Below are 25166 nucleotides of genomic sequence, written 5' to 3'. Positions count from 1 at the left end.
AAGAACCCCAGGTTGTCGATGTTCAAGGTTACCCTCTCCCGGAAGCTCGTCCTCCTCCGTTTTCCACCTGGGACTTTCCTCCTGGGAGAGCTACGGGGGTGCGTTCCTGCGCCCCAGCACGGCCCTGGGGTGTCTCCAGGCAGCTGTCCTCTCCGTGTCCCCGCGGGGAACGGGGCGGGGGAGGGGGGGGGCGCTGCCAGTTTGTCGGCATCACCCGCGCCGTCAGCGGAATCCAGTGACAACAAAAACATCAGAGATGCGTCACTCTTTGGAACATTAGTCCCTCGGTTGGGATTTTGCCCTTCCCGACAGGGTCTTTATTGGAAGCAAAGAGAAGTGAAAACTAACTCAAATCATGAGGTTTATCAGAGAGGAGATAAATGTCCGGAATTCAGCCTAAGACCCATGAGCGATGGAAACTGGCCGGCACTCCTGCTCGCCTGGCGGGCCCTGCCAGTCTCCCACCAGGTAGCTGACTGTTATGCTTAGGGTTTCCTAGGGTTGCCATAAGTTGCCATAACAACAGAGAGTTATTCTCTCCCGGCTCTATGGCTCCTGCCTCTGCTCCTGGGTGTCGCCATCGTCACTGGCTTTCCTGGGCTTGCGGCCACAGAACTCCGACCTCCGCCTCCGGAGCCGCGGGGCCTTCCCTGTGTTTCTCTGTCTCTCCTTCCGCAAAGACCCTGACTCCACACAGCGTCCGGGGAACAGGGGAGCGGCCCCGTGGGGAGGGCGCCCGGAGAGCCCCGGGAAAGTTCCGCTCCGCGCGCCATCCCAGGCTGAGCGCTCCGACGCGTTCACGTTTCCCGGGCAACGAGGAGGCGGGCGGCGCGGCGGTGACGTCAGGGCCGGACGGTGGCCGCGAGGCAGTGAGGGCCGGACAGCCCAGTGCATGGAGCTGCGCGCTCGGCACTCCCTCTGCCGCCTCCAGCCCCAAGGACGCGCACGGAGCCCGGGCTGTGGGCGCTGATCGGTGCGCGGAGCCGGCGAACTGGAGTGATCGGTGAGATCCGAAGGTCGAGCCCGCGTCTGCCTGGGGGTGAGGGGGCGTGGGGACAGCACGTGCAAAGGTCCGGGGGCACCCGGGCAGGGGAGGGGGCTGCTGTGCGCGCCCAGCCATTGCGGAATTGCGGGGCGCACAGGAGGGTGAACCCGCGGGACATTTTGAAGAATTCGGACTAGTCCCCCAGGGGCAGCTGTCACCCAGAGGGGGAGTGATCAGATCTGCATTTTGGAGTCACTTCTTCCTCTGCAGAGAGGAAGGCCGGCAGGATGAGGCCATGGAGGCCAGTTCCATGCTGGGAACGGTGCCAGGTGCCCTCTGCCAATGGCAACAGCCCAGACACCAACTAACCAGTACAGCGACCCCTTGCCTAACCGCGCTGGCTGGCGGACCGCTGGCTGGCGGCACAGGTTCTGCCCTAAGCCAGCGGAAGTACAGGGAGACAGTTGCACCTCGGGCTAAAGTCAACCAGAGTAATATTTGTTTCTGCGCCTCCAGTCCGCCTCCTGAGGAGACAGCCTGAGGGAAGGGAGTTACAGGAGTATTAGACTCCGGGCAGGCCTCCGGGTGCTCACACCCCACCGAGGCACCGAGAGGTGAGGACCTGCTGACCGAACAGGCGACTTCACCCAACAGGTGAGCTCTGAGGCCCGGCGGTGTGGGGGACCCCTTCTGCGTAGCAGGAATGTTGGTGACTCGGGAACCCAGGCTGTACTGATTGCTTAAGGCCCTGGGACTTGGGGTCAGATGAGCCTGGCAACACCTGCCTGACCTCGGACAGCTGGTTTCACTTTCCTTTTCCACCCCTACCCAAGGATATTTTTAAGCAATTATTTCTAGAAGGAGTGGAGGGGAGCGAGCAGGGGATAGAGAGAGAAACATTGGAACAGAGACACATGGATCGGTTGCCTCCCACACAGGTCCCCACCAGGGCTGGGGAACCTGCAACTGAGGTACGGGCCCCCAACCAGGACTCGAACCCGGACCCCCTTCATGGCACCAGCCGCTGCTCTGACTACCTAGCGAAATGGGCCAGGGCTGTTTCACCCTCAGCAGCGGGAGCACAGTTTGTCCGGTGATGCCACACGGCTGGGGCTTCTGCTGGCGGCAGGGATTGCCCAATGACCGGGGTCACTGTGCTCCATTCAGTGGAGGAGAGGCGGGGAAGGTTTCGGAGGCGTTAGGAGGGGAGTGTGGGCACGGGGCACGGGACAAGGGGGTTCCGGACGGCAGCTGGCTGTGGATCGGCCTGCGGGTCGGGCTGGTCAGGGCCGAGGAGCGCCCAGCGTTGGGCATGGAGTTCAAGGGCCCCAGGGGAGGGTGGGCGGCCGGGAAACTGCCCGTGGGGGTGGATGTGGAGCCTCTGGCAGGGGGACCGCGGCCTGTTGGCCTTGGCACTGCCCAGCCCCAGGGCTGCCCTTTGCCCCCTCCGCCCCCTTGCCACCTTTGTCCCAGGAGATCCCCCCCTCCCGTGTGGGGAAATGGACGTTGGCTCTCGGCGGGCCGTTCTCCTCGGCGGCCCCCGGCGTTCTGCTCTCGGCCGTCCCGCGTTGCGCACACAGTTGCTCGCGGTGCGTGAGCAGAGACAGGCTCCCGACTCAGGCTGACTTCTGTGCAGGCCCACGGCGGTGAGCGATGGCACCCAATGTGGAAGGAGGCGAGGAGGCCCTGCTCCCCGACCTCCCCAGGGGGCCCCTGGATGCCTACCGTGCCCGCGCCTCCTTCAGCTGGAAGGAGCTGGCGCTGTTCTGGGAAGGCGAGGACATGCTGCGGCTGAAGGTGAGGCTGCGGCCGGGGCAGTGCTGGGCTGACCACGGGGGGCGGAGGTGGCCGGGCTGACCACGGGGGTCTGGGAGGGTGGCCGGGCTGACCACGGGGGGCGGAGGTGTCCGGGCTGACCACAGGGGTGTCGGGGGTGGCCGGGCTGACTGCGGGGGGCGGAGGTGGCCGGGCTGACCACGGGGGTGTGGGGGGGGGGCAGGCTGACTGCGGGGGGCGGAGGTGGCCGGGCTGACCACAGGGGTGTCGGGGGTGGCCGGGCTGACTGCGGGGGGCGGAGGTGTCCGGGCTGACCACAGGGGTGTCGGGGGTGGCCGGGCTGACTGCGGGGGGCGGAGGTGGCCGGGCTGACCACAGGGGTGTCGGGGGTGGCCGGGCTGACTGCGGGGGGCGGAGGTGGCCGGGCTGACCACGGGGGTGTGGGGGGGTGGGCAGGCTGACCACGGGGGGCGGAGGTGGCCGGGCTGACCACGGGGCATCTGGTGGCATCCCCGGTCATTGGTAAAGGTGGGGCTTTGTGCCCTCATAGCCAAAAGGCTTCGCTGGGCCTCACGTCCCTCCGTGAGGGGTGCTGTCTCGGGTGCAGCCCAGGCCTGACCCCTGGTTGGGGAGCCTCCAGGCGTGCCCAGGCGCCACGATGGACGCAGACGGTGGAGCTCCCCCTTCCCCAGGAAGGGCTGTCCGCTCCGTCCGGGGTTCCTGGGCCGGACCGTGTGTCCCGCGGCCTCAGGAAAAGCCGCCGAGGGGGAACCCCGTGGGATGGCACCGGGGCCCCCAAACCGCCGCTGTCTGTGCCCTCCTTCCAGAAGTCCATCTTCTCGGCCCTGGAGAGCGACCCCGTGTTCGCGCGGCCGGGCCGGGGCCTCCCGGTGGAGCGGCTGCGGGAGCTGACCTTCCTGCGCTGCCGCCGCCTCCTGCAGCTGGACGTGCTGCGCGCGGACGCGCTGCTGCGGAGCCCCCTGCAGCTGCTGGCGCTGGTCACCGGCCTGGGCATGTACGACTGGTCCCTGGCCGCCAAGGCCTTCCTGCACGCCTTCGTGAGTAGGCGGGAGGGGAGGCCGGGTGCCACGCCCCCGGGGGCCGCGGGGTGGCCGGGGCAGGGCCGCTCACGTACGCGCGCACACCTGCACACTCGTCGCCAGATCCGGGCTGCGGCGTGAGGGGTGCAGACCTCGCCGGGCGGCTGGGGTGGTTTACTTGCGTTTAAAGTTTCCTGAGATGTAGGCGTTGGGGGATCTCACTTAGAGATTCTAAAATGCCTGCGGGTCAGTGGCAGGGGGAGCGGGCAGGTGTCCGTGCTCAGTGGGAAGCTCCAGGTTCCCCTTTACGCTGGCTGGCACGGAGCCCTTAGACGCCCGGGCCGCGGTGGCCAGGGATGTGGTTGGCAAACCGTGGCTCATGAGCCACATGCGGCTCTTTGGCCCCTTGAGTGTGGCTCTTCCACAAAATACCATGGCCCGGGCGAGTCTATGTTGAAGAAGTGGAGTTAGAAGAAGTTTACGTTTAAAAGATGTGGCTCTCCAAAGAAATGTCAATCGTTGTGCTGTTGATACTTGGCTCTGTTGGCTAATGAGTTTGCTGACCATGGACCCAGGGGAAGAGCCCTGTGGGCCTTTTTGGCTTCACACACACACACACATACACACACTCACATGCACACACATACAGGCACACATACACACACGCACACTCACACACACGCACACATACACTTGTGCACACACATGCACGCTCTCACATGCACACACACACACACCAAACAAACAGAAATCAGCCACCACCAAACAACCTGAAACACGAAAACATAATGAACAAAACCGCTTGGTGCGTCACGGGTCCGCCCGCCGCTGTCGGAGGGAAAGCGGCCCGCTGTGCCCTCTCGCACCCTCCTCCCGCCCTCCGTCCTGCCCCTGTCCGTCCAGTCCCTCGGGTCCTGCAGGCGTGTGAGTCCAGGTGACTGCTGAACCTACATAAATGGCCCGGGTGGGCCCAGGCTCCCTCGGGAGCTGGTGTGCCGGTGGTTGGCGCTCAGGGCTGCGGGGCTGTTGGACCCGTGGGTGCGGGCCGGCCAGGACAGCGCACTCACCAGCTTCCACCTGTGGGTGGCGATGTTACATTTCAGGTGTTTGGATCAGCGATTTTCAACTCCGGTTCTGAGAGGCATCTCAAATACATTCCGAAGATCTTCAACATGGAGGTCAGTTAAGGGTGGTGTGAGCCACGACCTCTCACCTGTCCTCTGAGGTTCGTGGGAGGGCTGCGGGGGGCTGGGGGCAGGGGGCGGGGACTCGCACCGTAATGAACGGTGATCTTGTTCTCGCCAGCAGTTAATGCTACCCTGGACAGACTGGGTCTGTCCCAGCGCTGAAGGAATTTAGCTTTTTCTTGTTTATTTTTGTTCATCCTCGCCAGAGGATAGTTTTTTTACTGATTTTCAGAGAGAGTGGAAGGAATAGGGAGAGACAGAGAGAGAAACATCGATTGGTTGCCTCCTGCATGTGTCTCATCAAGCCTGCAACCCAGCCACCCATTCTTGGCCAGAATCGAACCCCAGGGCTCCATCCACTGAGCTAAACTGGCCGGAGCTAGCTTCTTCTTATCAAAGCAAAGCCCCGTGTTCTGTGCTGCCTGGGCGCGGCTCTGGCCACTGGGCGACTGAGCCGGGCCCTGAGGGCATGTCTGGGCGGCTGGCAGCCGGCACAGCAGAGGGACGTGTGAGGTCGCTGGAGGGGCGTGTGAGGTCACAGGGGTGCGTGTGAGGTCACTGGGGGGGGGAGTGGTGAGGTCACGGGGGGAGTGGTGAGGTCATTGGGGGGGTGTGAGGTCACGGGGGTGTGGTGAGGTCACTGGGGGGGAGTGGTGAGGTCACTGGGGGGGAGTGGTGAGGTCACTGGGAGGTAGTGGTGTGGTCACTGGGGGGAGTGATGAGGTCACTGGGGGGGAGTGGTGTGGTCACTGGGGGGAGTGGTGAGGTCACTGGTCGGTTAGGTGGAGAGGAGATGGGGCTTTCTTCGTGGTCTCAGGGTTCCTGGGCTGCGGAGGAGCCTGTCCCCTGACGTTGTGCTGCCCGCCCGCCCCGTAGATCTTTGGGTGCTTTGCGCTGACCGAGCTCAGCCACGGCAGCAACACCAAGGCCGTGCGGACCACCGCCCACTACGACCCGGCCACCGAGGTAGGTGCTCCGCCCTCTCCGCCTCTGGGCTGTGGGGCGTGAAAGGTGGAGCGGTGGGGGCGACACGCAGTGAGTCCCTGAGACCCGCCTTCACCACGGGAGCGTGCCGCTGCACACGCGGTCCCCGAGGGGACCTGGGCGGGCCCACGGCTGGGCGGTCAGGAGGGGCCCGGCGGGAGAGAGCGGCTGGCAGGTAACACCTGGCGGGGCGGCCAGGGCCTCACTGACGGGACACCACCGGTGGCCAGCTGCGCGGTTTTCGTGGGTGAAGTTGTTTGACATGTTGGACACAGTTTTCTTTCCTTTTTTGCTTTAGTGCTCACCCGAGGTGTTTTTATTGGTTTTTAGAGAGAAAGGAAGGGAGAGAAACACTGATGTGGGAGAGAAATATCCGTCAGTTGTATCCCATATGTGCCCCAGCTGGGGATCAAACCCACAACCTCTTCTTTTAAAAAAAAATATATTTTATTGATTTTTTTACAGAGAGGAAGGGAGAGAGATAGTTAGAAATACCACTGAGAGAGCAACATCGATCAGCTGCCTCCTGCACACCCCCTACTGGGGATGTGCCCGTAACCAAGGTACATGCCCTTGACCGGAATCGAACCTGGAACTCTTCAGTCTGCAGGTCGATGCTCTATCCCCTGAGCCGCACCGGTCAGGGCCAAACCCACAAACTTTAGTGTACAGGACGACACGCCGAACAGCCGAGCCACAGGCCGGGCTTCGGCCTCGTTCTCCGTGGGGAGTCGGTTAGGCCGTCCGGCCCGGGGTCCGCTCCGCCCCCAGTGAAGAGGCCACGCTGCCCTCCGGGCGCTGAGACCTCCCGGTCCTCACTCTCGCCGCGAAGCCCGAACAGAGACTCCCGGAGGCACGGGTGCCCGCCCCCAGGCGGACCGCCGACCGGAACCTTCTCCCTCCGCAGGAGTTCGTCATCCACTCCCCCGATTTCGAAGCCGCCAAGTTCTGGGTCGGCAACATGGGCAAGACGGCGACGCACGCCGTGGTGTTCGCTCAGCTGTACGTGCCGGGCGGCCAGTGCCACGGCCTGCACCCCTTCCTCGTGCAGGTGGGCAGCGGGGGCGGGGCGGGGGACGCGGTCATGGCGGGGGCGGGGCTGCGGCATTCCTGTGCAGACAAGGATGCTGCTGAGATCCTACAGCACGGGGGTGGGGGGGGGTCCCCTGGGAAAGGACCGTGCCCCCGAGGACCAGCTGCTGCGGAGCCCTGGGACGGGGTCACGGGCGGAGGACTCCCTGTCCCAGCGGCCACCTGGGCGCCGTCTCAGACGCGGCACAGGTCCTGACCGCCCGGCCAGGTCTCTGCCCGTCTCCTCTCGCGTCCTGTCCTCTCTGGCTCGCCTGGGACACGGGCTGGACACGTTGGTTCTGGGTTGTGTGCTCAGCGTGCTGTGTTCTGTGTGTGTGCAGATTCGGGACCCGAAGACCCTCCTCCCCATGCCCGGCGTGATGGTGGGCGACATAGGGGAGAAGCTCGGGCAGAACGGCCTGGACAACGGGTGAGTGCACCCGCGCTGTGGTGGGCCTGCCTCCCCAGACAGTCCTGTCGGGGACTGGAGCTCAGCATGCACCGGTGTCCCCACTGATCCAGGTGGAGGGCGGGTGGCACGTAGCGTGGGCTCCAGGGCTGGGAGGGGAGGCCCAGCAGGGGGCGTCCGTGGGAGTGGTCATCTTGGTCGCCGGCCCCAGCCTGTAAGGGTCAGTGACTTGTCTGGGGTCCAGGGCTCATCCCTCCTCCTCCTGCTGTGGAGCGTACGCCCAGCAGAGGGCGCTCGGTGCTAAGGACAGGAAATGCTGGTGTCCGGGCTTGCCTGCCGTAGCCTCTAACTCTGCCAGCAGCCAGCAGCCAGCACGTTAGAACCGAGTGATGTGGGTTTGGGCTGAGGTCCTTATCTTGGAAACATAGGTCAGGCTTGGCCATTTCACAGGAACATCAGAGGATGTGGAGGACTGGAAATTAGGGCAAATGTGACTGGTGTGGGTATATCTCCTGAGTAACTAAAAGCCGAACAAAGGCCCTCGCCGTGAGCGTTCAGCTCCGACCCTGCGTGGGCAGAGACCTCACCGGGGCGTGGAGGCGCGGGGCCCTGGGCGCGGGGGCCACCTCGACAGCGGCCCAGGGCGACCCGGGTAGGGCCGCGCGCTTGGTCCCGGGCAGGTGTGTGCGGTGCCTGGGGGCCTGGCCTGCCACCCGCAAGCTCCCGGCACACGCCCCTCCCCAGGCCACTCCATGCCACACACACACCCTGTGCCCTCTGGACACGGACTGGGCCTGCAGGCCGGCCGGCCAGCCCTGTGGAGGGAGATGCTCGGCTCTTGGTGAGCCGCGGACGGCGAGCCCTGCGCACGGGCAGACATACTCAGGCCGTCCCGTCTCGGGTGAGAAGGGCTGTGTCCCCGGCGACGACAGGCATGGCCACGGTCGCTGGCCAAGGCCCTCCTCGGCTTCTGGTGACAGCGTCACTCGGTGGCACTGAGCCCGCCCTTGCAAACCACCTATCAGATCGGAGGCCCCCGATAGGCCTCCCGGGGCCTGGGGCCTCCCCTCGGCCAGTCAGAGCGTCCCACAAGGCCCTGGCGCCAGGCTCACCCACAAGGCCCCGGGGTGCCGAGGCCGGCCCAGGGCCTGCTCCGCCGCTGACCCTCCGCTCCCCCTCGGGGTGGGGGTGGGGCGCCCGCAGAGGCTGGCCCCGGCCTGGGCGCCTGCAGGGCCTGGTGACCGCTGAGTGCCCGCCTGCAGGCGTCCTGTCGCTTCCTGGAAAGGAGGGGAGCGGGCTGGTTTGAGGGTCACAAGCAGACAACCCGCTGCAGGCCTGGAGGAGGCCGGGCCCTTGGCGCAGTAGCGGGGTCCCTCCAAGGCCTCACACCGTTTTTGGGGTTCAGGTTGTAGGGTCGAAGGTCTCGGGCAAGGCCGCTGCTGTGCGCCCGGGACAGGCTGGGGGCCGGCAGGAGTGAGGGCAGCTGCTGCAGGCGGGCAGGCGGGGGCACCAGCAGGGCAGAGCCGGGGCCAGGGCCCTGGTGGTGGAGGGGAGGATGGGAGCAGACGGGCGCGGGGGGCGGGCACAGCCGTGGGGGGAGCTGTGGTAACCCGCTCCCTGCCCGCAGCTTCGCCATGTTCCACAAGGTCCGGATCCCACGCCAGGACCTCCTCAACCGCACCGGGGACGTCACCCCCCAGGGCGCCTACGTCACCCGCTTCCAGGTACGGGTCGGCCCGGCGCCGGGCGGGTGGCAGGCCTCGCAGGTTTGGGTTCCGGTGCTCGGGTCAGCCACCCCTGGGGTCCGGGCGACGCCAGCTGCTGGCTGACAGTGCCCGCCGCCTCCCCTCCCCCGCGCCCCCGCCAGCCCTCGGGCTGATTGGGGAGCCCCGCCTAACGTGGGGTGCAGAGGTGAAGGCGGCTTGGTCCACAGACAGGGGTGCGAGTTCCCTGGGTCTGGGGCTCGGGGCCCTGTGCTCTGGGGGCACGGCGCTGGCGCTCGGAGCCGAAAGCGAAGCTGAAACGCGGGCGCCCACAAGGCGACTGTCCCTTTAAGAGGAACACGAATGAGCATCACGCCCTTTAACCTGGGGTCGCTCGGGGGGAGAGGCATTGGGGGTCCTGGGGGCCAAAGGCAGGTGTTCTTTAAATGAAACGTGGGCTCCAGCCGAGGACTGTCTGTCCGGGGCCGCCCACCTGCACATCTGGTCTCAGCCAACACACGGTCCCGCCCTGGTGGGCGCCTGCAGACTCCCTCCCCGGGACCTCCCTGTGGAGCTGAGCACCCCGGGGCCTCCCCACCCGTCCCCTGAGGGTTCATCAGGCCCCGCTCCTGCGCCGGCTGCCTGCCCGGGGCCCGGGGGCACCCCCCGCGGCGAGCGGAGGAAGGAGCGCCCGGTGGGCCCATCCCTGCGCCCAAGGGTGGCCGTGCTGACCGCCCCTCTCCCCCAGGACAGCCGGCAGCGCTTCGGCGCGTCGCTGGGCGGGCTGTCGGCCGGCCGCGTCTGCATCGTGGGCATGGCGGTGGCGAACCTGAAGCTGGCGGTGTGCATCGCCCTGCGGTTCTCGGCCACGCGGCGCCAGTTCGGGCCGGCGGACGGGGAGGAGGTCCCGGTGCTCGAGTACCAGCTGCAGGTCGGCCCCCAGCCGGTCACCGCGTCCCCTTTCCGCCCACAGACAGGCTCTGCCCCGGGCCCTGCCTTTGGGCTGCTCAGGCAGGCCAGAGCCGTGGGCGGCCGCAGGGAGGGAGGCAGGAGGCTCCTGGACCTGGAGTGGAACCCAGGACCCTCCGGGCTCCGGCAGCGCCCCAGCCACCGAGCCGCACTGGCCAGGGGTCTTGCTGGTCTTCGAGGCGAGGAGGCCCCGGTTCACAGGGGCGGGGAGGCGGGGGAGAGGTGGTGGGGTGAGGAGGCCCCGGTTCACAGGGGCGGGAGGGGGGGAGAGGTGGTGGGGTGAGGAGGCCCCGGTTCACAGGGGCCGGGAGGGGGGGAGAGGTGGTGGGGTGAGGAGGCCCCGGTTCACAGGGGCGGGGAGGGGGGGAGAGGTGGTGGGGTGAGGAGGCCCCGGTTCACAGGGGCGGGGGGCGGTGGGAGAGGTGGTGGGGTGAGGAGGCCCCGGCTCACAGGGGCGGGGGGCGGTGGGAGAGGTGGTGGGGTGAGGAGGCCCCGGCTCACAGGGCGGGGGGGTGGGAGGGGTGGTGGGTGAGTCTTAGGATCCGCAGGGACTCCGGTCGGAGGTTGCAGTGAGGTCTGAGCCGGACCTTGGGCTGAGCTGCACGTAGGCAGCGTGTTGAGCGACTCTCCCAGCTGGTCCCCGAGCGCTTCCTGCGCTGTGGCTGCCGAGCCTGCCTCCAGCGGTGGGAAAATGCATGCCTGCCCGTCCCCACCACCTGAACCCTCCCCTCCCCTCCCCCCTCCCGCCGTGGCCCGTCCCCACCACCGACCTCCCTCCCCCCTCCCGCCGTGGCCCGTCCCACCACCTGAACCCCCCCTCCCCCCTCCCGCCGTGGCCCATCCCCACCACCTGAACCCCTCCCCTCCCCCCTCCCGCCACGGCCCGTCCCCACCACCTGAACCCTCCCCTCCCCCCTCCCCGCGTGGCCGCCCACCGAACCCTCCCCCCCCCCTCCCGCCGTGGCCCATCCCCACCACCGAACCCTCCTCCCTCCCCCCTCCAGCCGGCCCCGTCCCCACCACCCGAACCCCCCCCTCCCCCCTCCCGCCGTGGGCCCGTCCCCACCCCAACCCCTCCCCTCCCCCCTCCCGGCCGTGTGCTCCCCACCACCCGAACCCCTCCCTCGCCCCTCCCGCCGTGGCCCGTCCCCCCACCCGAACCCCTCCCCTCCCTCCCGCCGTGCCCGTCCCCACCACCCGAACCCCTCCCCTCCCCCTGCCGCCGTGGCCCGTCCCCACCACCCGACCCCTCCCCTCCCCCCCTCCCGCCGTGGCCCGTCCCCACCACCCGAACCCCTCCCCTCCCCCCTTCCGCCGTGGCCCGTCCCCACCACCCGAACCCCTCCCCTCCCCCCCTCCCACCGTGGCCCGTCCCCACCACCCGAACCCCTCCCCTCCCCCCTCCCGCCGTGGCCCCGTCCCCACCACCCGAACCCCTCCCCTCCCCCCTCCCGCCGTGGCCCGTCCCCACCACCCGAACCCCTCCCCTCCCCCCTCCCGCCGTGGCCCGTCCCCACCACCCGACCCCTCCCCTCCCCCCTCCCGCCGTGGCCCGTCCCCACCACCCGAACCCCTCCCCTCCCCCCTCCCGCCGTGGCCGTCCCCACCACCTGACCCCTCAGCCTCCCACCTCTGCCGTGGCCCGTCCCCACCACCTGAACCCTCCCCTCCCCCCTCCCGCCGTGGCCCGTCCCCACCACCTGAACCCCTCAGCCTCCGCCTCCTGCCGTGGCCCGTCCCCACCACCTGAACCCCTCCCCTCCTCCCCCCTCCCGCCATGGCCCGTCCCCACCACCCGAACCCTCCCCTCCCCCCTCCCGCCGTGGCCCGTCCCCACCACCTGAACCCCTCAGCCTCCCGCCTCCTGCCGTGGCCCGTCCCCACCACCTGAACCCCTCCCCTCCCCCCTCCCGCCGTGGCCCTCCCCACCACCTGAACCCTCCCTCCCCCCTCCCCGCCGTGGCCCGTCCCCACCACCTGAACCCTCAGCCTCCCGCCTCCGGCCGTGGCCGTCCCCACCACCTGAACCCCTCCCCTCCCCCCCCTCCCGCCGTGGCCCGTCCCCACCACCCGAACCCCTCTCCTCCCCCCTCCGCCGTGGCCCGTCCCCACCACCCTGAACCCCTCCCCTCCCCCCCTCCCGCCATGGCCCGTCCCCACCACCCGAACCCCACTCCCTCCCCCCTCCCGCCGTGGCCCGTCCCCACCACCTGAACCCCTCCCCCTCCCCCTCCGCCATGGCCCGTCCCCACCACCTGAACCCCTCCCCTCCCCCCTCCGCCCGTGGCCCGTCCCCACCACCTGAACCCCTCCCTCCCCCCTCCCCCGCCGTGGCCCGTCCCCACCACCTGAACCCCTCCCCTCCCCCCCTCCCGCCACGGCCCCGTCCCCACCACCTGAACCCCTCCCCTCCCCCCCCGTCCCCACCACCTGAACCCCTCCCCTCCCCCCCTCCTGCCATGGCCCGTCCCCACCACCTGAACCCTCCCCTCCCCCCCTCCAGCCACGGCCCCGTCCCCACCACCTGAACCCCTCCCCTCCCCCCCTCCTGCCATGGCCCGTCCCCACCACCGCTGACCCTGCGGCCTCAGGAGGTTGCCGCCCCTCGGCTGCCCGGGCATCAGCGGCTCAGCGGTGGGGAGCCCACGGGGGCCAGTGCTGGGCTCTCGCCCGGGGCCGCGCCCACACTGAGTGCCCTCAGCCAGGCCCTGGGCCTCTGCGCTCGTGTCCTCCCCTGTGAACTGGCAGGACCCCATTCTGGGTTGTGTAGGATCAGACACACGGGTACAGAAGAAGCAGGCGGCACAGTGTCGGGCACATGACATTGGGCACCAACCACGGGGTGGCGGTTCCCAGGCCCTGCCCGGCTCCTCCCCAGGCCCCGCCCACGCGGCCCTGCTGTGCCCTGGCCGAGCCGCTCCCGCCTCGGCCTCTGGCTCTCACAGCCTTGGCGTCCCATCTGCCTCCGAGGCTCACGGGCACCGGGCACCACGGGCCAGCTGTGCTCTGGGCAGGACAGGCCAGCGGGCAGGCTCCTGGCGGCTGGCCCGGTGCCGGCATCGCCGTGGGCGGCGGGAGGGTGGGCGTGTGGCTGCACACGGCGCGGCGGTGTCTGTGTGGGCGGTTTGGCGGGAAAAGAGCCGGCGAGTATCTCGGAGACGGCAGACACGGCGGACCTCCCGTCCCGGGGCGGGGGGCTGACTTCCACAGCTCCTGTCTCGGCGTCCTCGGAGCGCCCGGGGCGCGGGTGGGGGCGGTGGTGGCTCACGCCCCTGTGTCTGCCCGCTGCAGCAGTGGCGCCTGCTCCCCTACCTGGCGGCCGCCTACGCCTTGGACCACTTCTCCAAGTCGCTCTTCCTGGACCTGGTGGCGCTCCAGCGGGGCCTCTTGCGGGACGACCAGAGCGCCAGGCAGGTGAGAGGACTCGCTTTTAACAATGTATGTTTCTATTGATGCCAGAGAGGAAGGGAGAGGGAGAGACGACGAGGGAGAAGCATGGATCGGCTGCCCCCTGCACGCCCCACACTGGGGATCGAGCCTGAAACCAGGGCCTGGTCCTGAGCGGAGTCGAACACTGACCTCCTGGCCCATAGGTGGACGCTCGCCATTGAGCCACACCAGCCGGGATGAATGCCGCTGTGTTCAAGCGGGAAGTGGGGTGCTGCCTGCTGTGGAGGGGGGTGTTGGATTACACTGGAGGCTTTGCCGCTCCGGCGACCTGAGCGCCCTCCGGTGTCAGAGCCTCTGCTCACCGCTCCCGTCGGGCTCGTCCCCCAGGCCGAGCTGACGGGAGATCCACGCCCTGGCGTCGGCCGGCAAGCCCCTGGCCTCGTGGAGCGGCCCAGCGGGGGATCCAGGAGTGCCGCGAGGCATGCGGGGGACACGGCTACCTGGCCGGTAGGTTCTGGAGACGCGAGTGACCGTGTCCTGTCCTGACCCTGCCACACGGCTCCAGACCGGGGGTCAGCACCTGGCCTCCCGGGCCAAACCGGCTACCGCCGGCTTCATGGCCGCGCCTTCCCGCATGTCCCACGGCCTTGCTCCACGGCCCTGCTCCCACGGCAGCTGTGGCTCCGTGGTCCCGACAGAGCCGGAAGGTCGCTGTCCGGCCCTTCCCGCACGTTCGCTGCCCCCTGCCCTGGACGCTCCCCGTGTTCCGATGCCCGGATTCCTAGAAACCTGGAACTCGGGTGCTGGGGTGTGGAGGACCCCTAAATACCAGAGAGGGGAGGAGATCACCTCTTCATTTCCATCGTGACTGTCTGGTTAACGACGAGGCTGTACATCCACATCAGCTGCTGTTCCGACGAGAAACTCATTCATCAGGAAGAAGTCTCAGTGGCCCCGGCTGGCGGTGGGGCAGCCGGCGTGTGGGTAAAAGAGCGGGACCCCGTCCTGGCTCTGCCCTCGCCCCCTGCCTCCGCGGAGCCTCAGCGTTCCCCTCTGTGAAATGGGTGCGCCCCCCCCTCCCCCCCTCCCCCCACCTGAGGAGGTTCTTGTGCGGGTCAGGAGTTAACACACGCACAGCGTCCGTCCGGCCCGCGCCGGCATCCAGGCCGTGCTCGGGAGCTTCTCCGGCCGTTGTGACGGGAGTGACCGTGGTGACAGTCACTGTCACTGCAGCGGCCCCACCTCCAGTCGCTGCCGGTGAGAACCGTCCCTTCGAGAAGGCTGTGTGCACGTCCGAGCATCAGGCTTGGCAGAGCCCGGCGCCCACACCTCCGGCCGCGCAGGGGCGTCCCGGGACGGCGGTGGGCAGTCCCCTTCCCGCGGGGCCTGCCCGGCGTGGCCCTGCGCCCCACGCTCCGCCTCCGCACGAGGCGAGCTGGACACCCCGGCTCCACACGGGCCCCCTCCGTGCTTCGGCTCCCACGAGATGCTCTTAGCCTTTGTTCGTCGTCGCAGCTCTGGGAGACGCCGGGCTGGTGTAGAGTGCGGACATGGAGCCCTGCAGCGCAGACCACGGAAATGCCCCGGTGCGGCTCACCCGGGCGGGTCAGGGCTGGCGGGCGGCCCGAGAGGCTTCCCTGCGATTGCAGGTTCCTTCCCCGAGGGCCTGCCGCCCTCCCGGCGGCGTCCGGTCTGGGCAGGGCCGTGAGCCTGGAACAATCCATCCGTGTGATGGGAGCCACATCTAAGGTGACCAGACGTCCGCTTTTGGCGGGACAGCCCCGATTTTTAACAATTGGTCCCGCGTCCTGCGGTGATTTCCCAGAAACCGGGGCTCTTTTAAAACGCCCCGGGACGCAGGGCAAATTGTTAAAACTCGGGACTGCCCCGCCAAAAGCGGGACGTCTGGTCACCTTAGCCACATCCCAGCAGCACGTGACCCTGAGGAGCCGAGTCCACTTTCCCTGCCGGCCCCTCCCCCAGCCGGGCTCCCAGAACGCTCTCCCCGAGGGCACACCATACAGAATACGTGACAGAACCGGGTCACTGACAGGCAGGAGAGACCACGAAGAAAACAGTTTCCTTCCGGGGGGGGGGGGCTCCCCATGTGGACGAGGGTTCACTCAGGACCCCACGCTGCCGGCGGCTTTGCCAAGGCCTGCGAGGACGGGCGCTGAGGACGGCGTGCCTCTGACCCTTTAATTTAATTCTTCCCTCAGCTTCCGTCCCCCGTGCCCTCCGGCCCGCGCCCCCCCCCGCCCCCCGCCCGCGATCCCACGTCCAGAGGTTCTCTCTCCTCTTTGTGCTCCCCCCTCCACCGACCCTGCCTGCTGCCGCGTGCTCACGGCGGCCGCTGTGCCTCCTCGGGGGCTCTCGCCAGCACCCCCTGGGCCGGCGCTGTGTGTCCTGGCCGGGAGGGGTGGGGTGTGGAGCAGGTGCTGCGTCCCCAGCCCACCTGGGGGCCACGGCATTCCCGCGGGCACCGGAGGTGACGGGACCTGTGGCTCCTTGCAGTGAACCGCCTGGGCGACCTCAGGAACGACAACGACCCCAACTGCACGTACGAGGGCGACAACAACGTGCTGCTGCAGCAGACCAGCAACTTCCTGCTCGCGCTGCTGGACCGCGAGGGGGCGGAGCCAGGTGAGCTCCCGCTCAGGCTGCTGGACCGTGGGGGGGGGGGGGGGGCTGGTGAGCTCCCGCTCAGGCTGCTGGACCGTGGGGGGGGGGGGGGCAGGTGAGCTCCCGCTTGGGCTGCTGGACTGTGAGGGGGGCCCAGGTGGGCGCCCGCTCCGGCTGCTGGACTGTGAGGGGGGCCCAGGTGGGCGCCCGCTCCGGCTGCTGGACTGTGAGGGGGGCCCAGGTGGACAGCCGCTCGGGCTGCTGGCTTGGGGGAAGGGGGAGCAAGCTGAGGCTCCGCGGAGCTCCGGTGGCCCTGACCTCTCAGGGGCGTGGGTTCCCGGCCCCAGAGGGAGCGCTCCGCCCAGATGGCCGTGTGCGAGGGAGGGAGGGGCCCCGGCGACCCCGGTGACCCCGGTAACCCAGTGCTCCTAGGTGGCGCCCGCTTTGAGAGCCCGCTGAAGAGCGTGGACTTCCTGGCGGCCTACCCCGCCCTGCTCGGCCGGCGGTTCGCGGCGGCCAGCCTGCAGGACTGCCTGGACTCCGCGGGTAAGCCCCCGCCCCGTCTGCGCGGCCGTGCCAGGAGGGCCTGGTGTCGGTGTGCCTCCTTGTCTCCCAGCGTCTCCCTGTACCCACGCTGAGCCGGCATGGGCGCAGCCATGGGGCCTCGGGCCCGTCCCGCCCCTCCCCTTCCTGCCTCGGTGCCCCTGCGCCCAGGGAACCGCGGTTGCCGCCCGTCGGGCTTTCCCCAGGACAAGGCGCTAATGCACAGGCGGCCGTCTCCAACGCCCAGCCTCCCTGTCCAGGTGCCCAATCCCACCGCCCGCAGATCCCGGAGCCTCTGCTGTGGGGGCCCCAGTGTGCATGTCCCCTGGGCACCCTGGTCCCGGGCCGGCCTCCTGTGCCTGCCGTGCCACACGCTCCCCCGCTCGTGCCATTCCTCTGACCCCGGGCGCAGGGACCGGCCTCGGTGTGCCCGCCATGCCCGCACGCACCCCCCCTCACACCGTCCCTCTGACCCTGGGCGCAGGGACCGGCCTCGGTGTGCCCACCGCACCCACACACACACCCCCTCACACCGTCCCTCTGACCCCGGGCGCAGGGACCGGCCTCCGTGTGCCCGCCATGCCCACACGCACCGCCCCCCCCCCCCACGCCGTCCCTCTGACCCCGGGTGCAGGGACTGACCTCTGTGTGCCTGCCGCGCCCGCACACACCCCCCCTCACGCCGTCCTCTGACCCCGGGCGCAGGGACCGGCCTCCGTGTGCCCGCCATGCCCGCACATACCCTCCTCGCGCCGTCCTCTGACCCCGGGCGCAGGGACTGACCTCCGTGTGCCCGCCATGCCCACACGCACCCCCCCTCACGCCGTCCTCTGACCCCGGGCGCAGTGACCGGCCTCCGTGTGCCCGCCATGCCCACACGCACCCCCCCTCGCGCCGTCCTCTGACCCCGGGCGCAGTGACCGGCCTCCGTGTGCCCGCCATGCCCACACGCACCCCCCCTCGCGCCGTCCTCTGACCCCGGGCGCAGTGACCGGCCTCCGTGTGCCCGCCATGCCCACACGCACCCCCCCTCGCGCCGTCCTCTGACCCCGGGCGCAGGGACCGGCCTCGCACGGCGCCAGGGCAGCGTCATCTGTTTTCCTCCGAGTGCCCCAGTTTTTGCGAGATCCAACGACACATTTTCTGGAGGAAAAAAACACAACTGCAGTTCCCGTGGCCAGAGCGGCTTGGCACCGCCCGGCCTCCTCCCTGAGCACAGAGAGGGGAGCGCCCGGCCAGCCCCGTCCCCGGGGCATTCGGTCATCGGCCACAGCCCCGCCTTCGCCCCAGCTGCCCCGGGAGCCGCTGGGGATTTACGGAGATTTACGGCGGGAGCCGGAGCCAGAGCCGGAGGGCGGCCGAGGCCTCTGCAGCATCGGGGAGCGGGCGGGGCGGGAGCATCCCCGGGGCTCTGACGGTTATGGGGAGGGAGGGGCAGGTCCATCCGGGCCCTGAGCACGCACACGCGTGTGCGGGGGCTGGGCTTCCCACAGGGCCCGCCCCAGGCCTGTGCCCGCTGAGCGATGCCAGGCCACTGTGCGTGGCTCTTTGCAAAAGCGTTAAGTAGTTGCAGCTCTGAGTGTTTGCAGCTCCGACAACTGTGTGCACGGGCCCCGCAGTGTGCCAAGCTCTGCACCTGGCCCTGTGCCTCGGGGTCCCTTGGAGTGGGCGCGGGGCCCACCCAATTCAAGACGAGACCCTCAGCTATTTGCAAAGACTCGGGCGTGCGGGGCACCTCCTGCCGGGTCCTCCTCGGAGGGGGCACGTTTCGAGGGCAGGTGCTCTGAGGGCCCCGGGCTCTGGGACGTTCCTGGTCGGTAGGAACCCCCGGGTGGCAGGTCAGCCGCAGCCCACCCTGTGCCGGCGAGTCGTCCTGATGCCCAGGCCGTGCCCGGGGACGCCGAGGGCACTGAGCCCCGGCCGGCGTGTGGCCGTCAGCGAGGGTCACGCAGAGGGTGCTGCCAGCAGAGGGGGGCGGGGGGTGGCTCCTCAGCAGGAAGCGCCCTCCCCGGGCCTGTCCCGCCACCACCGGTCCCCGCTGGGCCTCGGTTTCCCTGTCTGTAAGCCGGACCCACCTCTCCCGTCCATCAGTACACGCAGGTGCTCCCCCTGCTGGGAGCTCGGGTTCGCGAGCACCGGGCCCGCGGGGAGCCCGGCGGTCACGGCCCTTGCCCTCCCCAGTCCCCCTGGCGGCGTACGAGTGGCTGGTCTGCTACCTGCTCCGAGAGAGCCACCAGAAGCTGGCTCGGGAGAAGAGAGCTGGGAGCAGTGACTTTGACGCGAGAAACAACTCCCAGGTGTGTGTGTCTTATTCGCCCAGTGCCCGTGCTGCCGGGCCCCCGAGGGGCCAGCGCTCCGGCCGTGGATCTGCGGGGGTGGTGCCCCCTGCGGGGCTGCGGAAGACGCTGGGCACCGTGTTTAACGCGCCCGCCGGTGCCCGCCCCATGGCCGGAGCGGGGGTACTGGAGGGGCCGTGGGTTGCACAGGTTCCCAGAGGGACCGGGCACAGGCGGTCCCGCCCAGCGGAGCGGCAGGGGGATCGGTGAGGCTCACCGCTGCTCAGTCCTCGTCCCCCTCCCCCAGCCCCGGGGCCACGGTCAGGGCTCACACTGAGCAGCCTGTCGGGTCCTCGCGTCCTGGGGAGCCGCTGCAGGAGCCGTGCTCTGACTGCGGCCTCGCCGTGGGCACGGCCTCTCCTAACCAGCTCCAGGGTGGTCGCTGTGACATGGCCGGCAGGCCCGGGAGGTCCCAGCCGGGGTCACTGAGGGGTCCCGGCCGGGGTCACTGAGGAGTCCCAGCCGGGGTCACCGGGGGGTCCCAGCCAGGGTCACTGGGGTGTCACCGAGGGGTCCCAGCCGGGGTCACCGAGGGGGTCCCAGCCGGGTTCACCAAGGGGTCCCAGCCGGGGTCACTGAGGGGTCCCAGCCGGGGTCACTGAGGAGTCCCAGTCGGGGTCACTGAGGGGTCCCAGCCGGGGTCACCGGGGGGTCCCAGCCGGGGTCACTGGGGTGTCACTGAGGGGTCCCAGCCCGGCTTGCTGAGGGGTCCCGGCTGGGGTCACCGGGATCACCGAGGGGTACCAGCCGGAGTCATTAGGGTCACTGAGGGGTCCCAGCCTGGGTCATGGGGGGTCACTGGGTCATCAAGGGGTCCCAGCTGGGATCACCAGGAGGGTCACTGAGGGGTCCCAGCCGGCTCACCTGCGCGGGCCTCTGCCGCAGGCTTACTGCTGCCGCCCGCTGGCGCTGGCCTTCCTGGAGCTCACGGTGCTGCGCCGGTTCCACCAGCACACGCACCAGCCCGGCGTGCCGCCCCCGCTGCGGGCCGTGCTCCGGCGGCTCAGCGCGCTCTATGGCCTGTGGTCCCTGAGCCAGCACTCCGCCCTGCTGTACCGAGGTGAGGCCACTCTGAGAATCGCCAACTCCGGGCACCAATTCCACGGCAGAAAGCAAGCAGCAGGCGCTGCAGCCGGTGTTGCCCATGCACAGCCGCCTCCTATCTGCCCCACGGCCGCCCGCCCGCCCGCCCGCTGGGGCCGGAGGCTGAGGAGTTGGGGCGGCTTCCCTCCCAGAGGGCTCCTCGCCCAGATCCCTGCTCTGCACGCGCCCGGCAGCCCTCAGCCCCGGCTCCTGTCCCAGCGCCATCCGCCTCCCTCTCCCCGAGCCTCCTCTCTGCCTCGGGGAGCCCCTCGCCCCGGCACCCGCAGACCAGCGCCGCCCGCCCAGGCCCGCTCTGCCCGCCTCTCGCTCTGGCCTGGCGCGTCCGCCAAGGGGTCACCCCTCGGCTGTCAGAGGGCTGACCTGAAAAGCCGCAGGAGGGAGCCTCTTGGAGGGTGCGGGGGCGAAGAGGCGGGCCGTGGCCTGGGCTCAGCCCGTAACCAGCCGGTGCTTACAGGCGGCTACTTCTCTGGGGAGCAAGCCGGGAAGATGCTGGAGGACGCCATCCTGGAGCTGTGCTCCCAGGTGAGTGGGTGCCCCCCGCCCCCCCACCCGTGTCCCCTGTGACGGGTGCTCCCACACGGCTCCCTGCACCCGTGTCCCCTGTGACGGCTGCCCCTGTGTCCCCCGCACCCGTGTCCCCTGTGACGGGTGTCCCCCCCGCCCCCTGCACCCGTGTCCCCTGTGACAGGTGTCCCCCCGCCCCCTGCACCCGTGTCCCCTGTGACGGGTGCCCCTGTGTCCCCTGCACCCGGTCCCCTGTGACGGGTGTCCCTCCGCCCCCTGCACCCATGTCCCCTGTGACAGGTGCCCCTGTGTCCCCTGCACCCGTGTCCCCTGTGATGGGTACTCCCACACGGCTCCCTGCACCCGTGTCCCCTGTGACGGGTGCCCCTGTGTCCCTTGCATCCGTGTCCCCTGTGACGGGTGCTCCCACATGCCTCCTGCACCCACGCTCTCAGCTCCCACCTCGCTCCCGCTCCCCCTGTGCACGCAGCCGTCAGCGAGCGGGGCAGTGACCGGAAACTGCTCCTGCCGAACCAGGGAGGGTTCTGTGGGCCTCTGGCGCTCCGCCCAGTGAGTGCCCACGGGGACGGCGTGTGGGGAGCCTCTCGGTCCTGTGGTCGCCGCTGACTGCGGAGTGGCCGTGGCAGCGCGGCCGGTGGCTGAGCTTTTCTTCTTGCCTGGAATTAATTTAAAGTGAGAGCGCCCCGCGTGCTATGGCTGCCACACGGCCACGCAGCTGCCTGCCCCGAGTGCCGGCTCCACGTGGGGTCGTGGACGCCCTGGGCGGCTGGCCATGCCGTTCTCCGGCAGCGAGGTCAGGGTGACCAGCCCGCGGACATCTAGTGGGTCCGAGCAGGACGGGGCGGCTTCCGGAGCACCAGCGGCTCCCTCTCCAGGGGGGCAGCCCTCCCGCCCCTGCCCTCCCACAGGGGGCAGTGACGAGGCCTCGTCCTCCGTGGCTGACGTTTGAGCCACGCTGTCACAGCCGCTGTCCCGGGTGCTCCCCCGCGCCGCTCCCTCTATGGCGAAGGCCGTGGGCTGCGGGATACGACTCTGCCGCCTCCCCACCCGCCCCGGGGCCCAGGGCCATCGTGACCCGCAGGTGGGGGGGTGTGGGCTGTGGGACACAGCGGGTGCGAGAGGCCAGCTCCGCCCGTGGGGGCCGCCTGGCCTGTGTGCCAGGGCCCTGTGGCTCTGTGCTGACCGCTTGCTTCCCTCTAGCCCTGTGGTCGGCAAACTGCGGCTCGCGAGCCACACGCGAGCACTTTGAGTGTGGCTCTTCCACGGCCTGGGCGAGTCTGTGCTGGAGAAGTGGCGTTAGAAGAAGTTCAAGTTCAAAACATGTGGCTCTCCAAAGAGACTTCAATCGTTGTGCTGTTGCTGTTTGGCTCTGTTGACTGATGAGTTTGCCGACCACTGGCCTAGACGGTCTGGGTGCCGCCAGCTGCTGTTCAGCACAGCTGTGGCGTCTCACAGGGGTTTTAAGAAAGCATGTGTTTTTGCATTTCAAGAACATTCCTGGGCGTCTTGTGTAAATTCCACCCTGAAGACTAACGCATGTGCAGGACAGACAGGGTCCCAGCCGCCGTGGGCCTGCCCGTGCGCCCACAGGTGCAGGGTGCGCCTCTCCTGGCGGCTCTGCCGGCTTTCCCTGCCTGGGACCGCCGCTGCCCGGTGGGTGGGGGGCCGGGGGCGCCATCCCCTTTACGGGGGGCCCTCCCCGGCGACGAGACACAGAGGGTTGGAGGCGGGCGTGGAGCGGCCTGGCGGAGCACTCGGAGGCCGGCGCCGGCTGGCGGGAGGCCCCGGGATTCGGCCTCCGCCAGGGTCACCATTGCTAGTGGTCGAGCAGCAAACTCGGGGCTCGTTCCCCCGCGTCGCCATGGAGGCGCGGGCCGTGCCCAGCGTGCCTGTGTTTCCCGACAGCTGAAGGACGACGCCGTCGCCCTGGCGGACGTGCTCGCGCCTCCCGACTTCGTGCTGGACTCCCCGATCGGCAGAGCCGACGGCCAGGTAAGGCCGCCGGGTGTCCGGGGCCGCTCTGGGCCTCGGACCCCGCCTGCCCGTCACACACCAAGCGGGCCCTTCCTTCCCTGCCCGCCGCCCGCTCCGGCCCTGGGCGCTGGCTGAGCTGGAGCGGGGAGACTCGCCCTCTGCCCTCAGCGGTGCGGCTCCCGCGGCCCCTGTGGCTCCCGCGGCCCCCTCCTCCCTGCTGGCCGCTCTCTCCCCCGGGGCCGCTCTGCTTGGAGCCGCCTGTTTGGAAAGTCCTGGAGGAGACGGCTGGGCAGGCGGAGGGACAGTGAGTGCCAGGCCCGCCCGCCCAGGGGGCCGGGACCACAGGGTGAGGCCAGCCCCACGGCCGTCCTTCTGCCGCTAGGCTGCACCTCCAGCGCGGCGGCCGCCCGCAGTGCCAGGGAGGGGGGACTCAGCGAGAACCCGGGCGCAGACCCCCCTTTCCCCCCGGGCCCCACCAACTGGACACAGGGTCTGCCCTCCGCGAGAATCCCCACAGCTGAGGGCCAGCGATGCTCCTGCTAGCAGGCTTTCAGATTGCGTGTCCCTGTTGCTTCCACTCGGGGGAGGGGTGGGTGTCGTTAGATGTGAGCTCCAGGAGGAGAGCGTCCGGGGCACCCAGGCGCCGGCGGAGGCTTCACCGCGGCCTGTCCTCCCGCAGCTCTACAGAAACCTGTGGGGCGCCGTCCTGCAGCAGCCCCGCGTGCTGGAGCGGCCGTCCTGGTGGCCCGAGTTCGCCGCCGGCAAGCCCGCCGCGGGGGCCGCGAGCTCGAAGCTGTAGCCGCCGCCGCGCCCGCCCGCCCGCCGTGAAGCCCGCGCGAAGCCTCTGCGCCCGCCGGCTGGTGACCGTGGCCGAGGGGCCTGCCCTCCCGCTGGGCCCCGGGGTCTCAGGGCAGGGGCAGCCCGGGGTCAGGGGGATTTGCTGTGGGAACAGCCTGTGTGATGGCGCCTCCCAGACGATGGGCCGTGGACTTGGACAGGAGAACCCTCCGGAAGCCAGTCACTGTCTCCCGGGCAGGGGGTGTGGGCGGGACCCTGAAGGCTGGTCAGCGTAACCGCTCCGAAAGGCAGGGCCCATCGCTCTCTGTGGCGGAGACCGGTAGCCGAAGCAGCTCCACCTGGTGGCCTTACGATGGGCTGTTACTGCAGTCTCCTGCCTGGGGGACAGGGTGTATCCCATCGTCTTAATAAAAGGGATGGCAAGGCCGGAGCGGGGAGCAGTCCTCTCTTGGGCTCCCACCTGGCCCCCGTTTCCCAAATGAATGCTCTTCGAGACCTTTTTCATTCGTGCGGGGCCTTCTCCAGAACCCGGACCCTGAACCGGAACCCTGGACCACCGGGACGTGAAAAGGGCTCCCACATCTCCCTGCATGGACCAAGGCCGCCGCTCCCCTGGGCTTTCCCGGCGCCGGGCCCACGCTGTCCGGGGCCCACGCCGGCCGGGGCCCACGCTGTCCGGGACCCACGCGGTCCGGGGCCCACGCTGTCCGGGACCCACGCGGTCCGGGGCCCACGCTGTCCGGGGCCCACGTTGTCCGGGGCCCACGTTGTCCGGGGCCCACGCGGTCCGGGGCCCACGCTGTCCGGGGCCCACGCTGTCCGGGGCCCACGCTGTCCGGGGCCCACGCGGTCCGGGGCCCACGCTGTCCGGGGCCCACGCGGTCCGGGGCCCACGCGGTCCGGGGCCCACGCGGTCCGGGGCCCACGCCGGCCGGGGGCTGCCACCACCTCGCCAGCCGGGCGCTGTGCTGTGATGCTCTGCTGTTGCCTTCCCACGGGATCAGTTGGTGAGGACTGTCTGAGCTGCAGACCACGGCACTGTTCCTGGTTCTTTTTTCTTTCTCTTTTCTTTTTTAATATTTTTGATTGATTTTGTACAGAGAGGAAGAGAGAGGGATAGAGAGTTAGAAATATCAATGAGAGAGAAACATCGACCAGCTGCCTCCTGCACACCCCTCACTGGGGATGTGCCCACAACCAAGGTACATGCCCTTGACCGGAACCGAACCCGGGACCCTTCAGTCCACAGGCCGACGTTCTATCAACTGAGCCAAACCGGTTTCGGCTGTTCCTGATTTTTAAGGGAAGGAGATCAGTTTTCTGCTTCCTGGTGTGGAGCTGGCAGTGTCCCCCAGGACATGACCCCAAAGAACACAGTTCCTGGTCACGGCATGTCTGGTGTCCAGCCCGGCCTGCCGGCTGCATGCCGTTGCTCGGCCGTCCCCACAGCCGGACGATCCCGGGCCACCTGGCCCCGGGGAGCTGTGCTCAGCAAACCCTTTGACACGTGTGCGTGTGTGTGCATGGATCATGCTCCTTGGCCTCTAATGAGCCTGGGGGGGCGGGGGTGTCGTCAGCAGCAGCCCCAGTGCCCTCCCGTCTGTGCCCGGGAGCCCAGCGGGCACAGGTGGCCCCTGCCCAGGGGGCGCAGACAGAATAGCTGGAGAGCCCCGAGCCCTCCAGCTATTTATTTTTTATTATTATTTTTTCTCTGTTTTTATTTTAAACCGTCTGTCTGTAACGACAGTTG

General features: G+C 69.1%; 1 protein-coding gene and 1 long non-coding RNA gene across 2 annotated transcripts; one reads left to right on the top strand and one right to left on the bottom strand.

Annotated features, from left to right (window-relative positions):
* The first annotated feature begins 847 nt into the window (after window positions 1–847).
* Window positions 848–23904, top strand: ACOX3 (acyl-CoA oxidase 3, pristanoyl). The gene is given in 21 exon segments (XM_084861103.1): window positions 848–1003; window positions 1502–1639; window positions 2622–2782; window positions 3589–3819; window positions 4905–4979; window positions 5865–5954; window positions 6880–7023; window positions 7385–7473; window positions 9080–9176; window positions 9904–10086; window positions 13416–13538; window positions 13902–13909; window positions 13911–13962; window positions 13964–14021; window positions 16029–16157; window positions 16569–16682; window positions 18861–18976; window positions 19901–20075; window positions 20574–20641; window positions 22550–22636; window positions 23298–23904. Coding segments are annotated over 19 exon segments (2103 nt in total). The 5' UTR covers window positions 848–1003; window positions 1502–1639; window positions 2622–2638; the 3' UTR covers window positions 23418–23904.
* LOC311621372 lies at window positions 10659–13347 on the bottom strand. Its single transcript, XR_014794827.1, has 3 exons — window positions 12696–13347; window positions 11971–12011; window positions 10659–10840 (listed from the first exon to the last, which is right to left on the bottom strand). It is a non-coding gene; the product is annotated as an uncharacterized lncRNA (long non-coding RNA).
* Window positions 23905–25166: the final 1262 nt, after the last annotated feature.

The sequence above is a fragment of the Pipistrellus hanaki genome (genome assembly GCF_964339955.1).
Source record: "Pipistrellus hanaki genome assembly, chromosome: 1".
In the NCBI taxonomy this organism is placed as follows: Eukaryota; Metazoa; Chordata; class Mammalia; order Chiroptera; family Vespertilionidae; genus Pipistrellus; species Pipistrellus hanaki.
This window is presented reverse-complemented; position numbering and strand designations above follow the sequence as displayed.